The sequence below is a fragment of the Trachymyrmex cornetzi genome, unplaced genomic scaffold (assembly GCF_001594075.2).
Source record: "Trachymyrmex cornetzi isolate Tcor2-1 unplaced genomic scaffold, Tcor1.1 scaffold268, whole genome shotgun sequence".
Taxonomy (NCBI): Eukaryota; Metazoa; Arthropoda; class Insecta; order Hymenoptera; family Formicidae; genus Trachymyrmex; species Trachymyrmex cornetzi.
In genome coordinates, this window is record NW_017297354.1 from 818 (window position 1) to 5,119 (window position 4,302).

A 4,302-nucleotide genomic window follows, 5' to 3' on the forward strand; every position below is an offset into this window, starting at 1 on the left:
GAGCAGTCTTGGCATGATTCATAAACAGTTCAATCTTGTTCGAAATAAGAACAGACTTAAGACTATCTTATTAGTCATGAATTCATAGTCGTTATAAGACATCTTATATGACATATGTGCAGTTAAATAAGACGATCTTCGCCAAGTCATGTCAAAAGGTGACTTAAGCAAACTCTTTAATGTTAGAATAGATTTCCGATAATGGATAGGATAAATATTAATGAAATTGTGGACATTAATTTATCAAGCGAAGATGAAGAAATACAAATTCGTGTTCCGAAACGATATATCCGCGATGGTGAAAATCCCTTCGAATTTTATAATGAATGGGAATTCAAAAAAAGATTCCGTTTTGCAAAGAATTCAATTATGTTTAGTATTTTACCGTTAATAGAAGAAGGACTCTCGAAAGTTAATAATCGTGGTCTACCAATAGCACCAGTTTTTCAATTATTAATTTCTTTACGATTTTATGCAACAGCAAATTTTCAGGTTAGTAATACAATTGTATTATGTGTTAATTAAATTTACAAATATATAAATATTCACAATCTTTTATATAAGGTAAAATTTTATATAAGGTAAAAATATGTTGATATGTATAAATATAATATTTATATTCACATATTATTGTACATAATTTATATATGTATATATAGATGTGTGTATATATATGGACTATATATATAATATATATTTATATAAACTATTATATTATTAAAATTTTTTTAATTGATATTTTAAAATTTAGTTAATATATATTTTGCAGGCTGTTGTTGGGCCACGTACTGAGTTTTTAGATATAGTTCCAGAATGGCCAGGAAGTGAGCATGATAGTCGTATATTTCAGAATTCACGTATATACATGCGATACAGACAACGTGAATTAGATGGGATACTAGTCGGAGATAGTGGTTACCCTTCTTTACCGTTTCTATTAACACCAATTAATAATCCCACCAGTGATAAAGAAGAAAGGTTTGATATACATATAATTTAAAATTACAATTCTAGCAATATAATAATACTAGTTCAAATATATATAATTGATAATATTTTTTTTCAGATATAATATGATCCATGGAAAAACACGAAGAATCGTCGAAAGGACTTTTGGAATTTGGAAACGTAGATCCCTTGTTTATCAAGAGGTCTTCAAACAAAATTAATAACATCTACGACAATTATTATAGCATGCGCTGTTCTTCACAATGTCTCGCTAATATATAATGATATTATGAAAGAAGAAGAAGAAGAAATAGAAAATATAAATCAAAATAACGAAGTTCCGCCACTTCCACCTCACTGGCAACCAGGAGACGGCTTCCTTGTGCGAAATGCTATTATCGAACGATTGTTCAGATAAAAAGTTCGACTTTGACAATAGTTTTTCCTTTTTTGCGAAATACATTTAACATAATTATTATTTTACATAATTATTATTGACTATAATTGACTGATGTACACAAACTCTTGGCATCCTTTAATTATAAGTGCATATAAAATAAATAAAATAAAATATGTATAAAGTATAAATACAATTGTATCATTTAAAGCGTAATTTATTTTTGTACATCATAAACATAATACTACTTTTGAGTAAAAAACAGAATATTAGATAATATTATTACAATGTTATATCCAAATATTATTATTTTTGAATCATTTCATTATAGAACATAAACGAAATGTTACATTAGTAACATATCAGTAAATAAAAATATTTTGAACAAAATAAACTTAAACAAAATAGAAATAAAATAAAACATACATAATATCTGTACGTGGTTGTACTTTATTACGCGCGACTGACTAATGAGAGAAGCACAGCCTTTTGCATAACGCATGATGCATAAGATTCACAACCTTGCTTTAAAAGGGCTTAAGTCGTAAGTCGAAAGAGATTAAATGACAATATAATTTCTAACTGTTTTTGCGCAGATTTAGGCTTTAACCTTTAGCCCGGATCTACAATAGGGTTTTAAGCCTTAAGTCATAAGAAATGGGCGAATCACAGTCGAATCCGAGAAGAATAAGCGACTGTGATTCGCCCATTCCTTATGGCTTAAGACTTAAAACCCTATTGTAGATCCGGACCCCGGGGTTATCGTCACTTATAATTTACAGTTTACGGCTTATTTATAGTATACGGTAGTAAAATTTATTTTTTAATGAGTAAATCTATATTTTCTTTATCTAATTCGATACTTTTTAGCTCTGATTTCTTTATTTCTATTTCTAATTTTTGTATGACTTTTAAATGGTTCAATTGCATGTCGTTAAATAATTTTAAATGCTCCTCTTTCATAAGTGTTACTTTTTCTTCGTGTTTTAACTTAATGTCTGCTAATTTTTCTTCTTGTCTTATAATGTTATGTAGTCTTTGTATTCGTAATTCCTCTTCTACATTTGATGCTTCCAGCAAATCTTTTCTTTTTCGTTTCAAAATATGTGGTTTTTTTTTATCATTATTTAAATGTATTTTTGGCATATCTATACTGCGTGATGTCATCAATTCTTTTTGACAGCTTCCTACAATAGTAAATATGTTTACAAAACATAAAGAGATAGTATTACAATTGTATTTAGTACTTGCCATAGTCAAAGAAATACGCTTTAATAGATAAATATGTAATACAAATAAAATATAAAATAATACCTGGCGAAGCAGTAGTACTTTCTACATCACTTATGTTTATCACATGTCCTGTATTAGACAATTCTTCTATACCTTCGTCAGTACATATGAGATCAAACACCAAGTCATGTTTATCTAAAATGCATGAAATAATAAAAGTTCATATTTTCATGTTTAACATATCAAATGCACGTGCTGCTAGACCGAGACGGCTTAGCATTAACGCTAACATATTGCACATATGATAATGTCTTACTTTCAGCGATCTGTAGTATAAGAGTTAAAAAATATTCTCTCGAAAATTCTGCTCCAAAATCTAACAGTTATAAGTTTAAAAGTCTAACAGTTACCTAATTTATATACACACGAGTATAATATACCTTGAATTTCAGTTTCTGTCATATTAGATGAAAATAATACTGGTGCGGTCTTCATCAAATGGGGTGCGATATTGGCAATGTCAGGATCGACTTCTATTTTTGTCTCCTGTGGTCCTCCACCAGTTGCCATAAATGACTGTTTCTCCTTTGTTAATGCTTCTCGTTGATATTGCTTTAGATTTGCCCATAATTTCTTTAATTGCTGAGCAGTTCTCTGTTATCAAAATTATTTATAGAACTATGTATTTGATTTCACATAAGATATTAAACTAAAATTAAAAAATAGCTAATTTTCTCTTTAGACTTTGCTTACCTCGTGACAAATTAACGTTGACTGATTAAATTCATTGCATATTTCGCCCCATGCAACATCTTTATCTTTTAATGTTGTGCTGTCATTTTTTTTTACTTCTATTACATGTTTGTATTTATCAAGTATTTGTAGAAATACTTTCTTTTCCATATCTGTATAATGTTTGCTTTTGCTACTTTTTTCTTTAGAAGCCATTCTGTAAACAAAATTGTATTTAAATTGAAAAATTCTTACTTATCACAAATAATCTTAATTATCACAAATAATTGTTTACTTACTTCAAGAAGAACCTTATGGACAATACAGCTATGACTAATGTAATACAAAACTGTAATCAAATAAAAAAAAAATAATTGTAATCAAATTGCGCCTTGAACCAAAAGATTTTTATTTCTTGCAGATTTTCACCGGGCGGCGAATTACCGTGCCTTCAACCTGTCCAATTAAGGTTATATACACATTATGACAGGTTGAAGGTACGGTAATTCGCCGCCCGGCGAAAATCTGCAAGAAATAAAAATCTTCTAATCTACTTTAATCTATTATTAATAACGTGGAAGCATTATTACTAATAACGTGGAAAAAACCGCGATATGAGGGACGTCTGGAATCGACCATGGAATTGAAAATCACGAGTGCCACGTACGCGGCTATACTCGACGCCCCTGAATCCAAAGGTTTCTATTGGAGGAACTAATAGAAATATTACGGAAATAGCCGATTCCAGAATGAGAATGTACTTAAGTACGTCTTTACCAAGTTGATCTCAAATCAAATAAGACTTACTTGAGCAAAATCTTCTTCGTGAAGATCGTCTTATTTCACAACTATAAAATATATCAATCTTAAGACGATCTTGATTGAATAAGATTGACTTAGTCAAGATTGACTTAAGTATTGACTTGAGACTCGACTATGAATACGGCCCTATGTCTTTGATGGTTACTACCGCCTAGAGTCCCTAGAATAGA

General features: G+C 29.7%; 1 protein-coding gene and 1 pseudogene across 1 annotated transcript; one reads left to right on the plus strand and one right to left on the minus strand.

Annotated features, from left to right (window-relative positions):
• The first annotated feature begins 201 nt into the window (after positions 1-201).
• LOC108761842 (putative nuclease HARBI1) lies at positions 202-1,370 on the plus strand (annotated as a pseudogene).
• A 1,215-nt stretch (positions 1,371-2,585) lies between these two features.
• Positions 2,586-3,636, minus strand: LOC108761843 (uncharacterized). The gene is made up of 5 exons (XM_018508592.1): positions 3,610-3,636; positions 3,332-3,527; positions 3,019-3,232; positions 2,660-2,773; positions 2,586-2,614 (listed from the first exon to the last, which is right to left on the minus strand). The coding sequence occupies exons 2-5, from the start codon at positions 3,524-3,526 to the stop codon at positions 2,586-2,588; spliced, it is 552 nt and encodes a 183-aa protein (XP_018364094.1). The 5' UTR covers position 3,527; positions 3,610-3,636.
• Between the last annotated feature and the right edge of the window lie 666 nt (positions 3,637-4,302).

Coding starts and splice junctions, on each gene's coding strand:
- LOC108761843 (XM_018508592.1), bottom strand. CDS start 3,526: ATGGCTTCTAAAGAAAAAAGTAGCAAAAGCAAACATTATACAGATATG. Junction 3,233..3,331: donor CAACGTTAATTTGTCACGAG/GTAAGCAAAGTC, acceptor TTTTGATAACAG/AGAACTGCTCAGCAATTAAA. Junction 2,615..2,659: donor AAGTACTACTGCTTCGCCAG/GTATTATTTTAT, acceptor TATCTATTAAAG/CGTATTTCTTTGACTATGGC.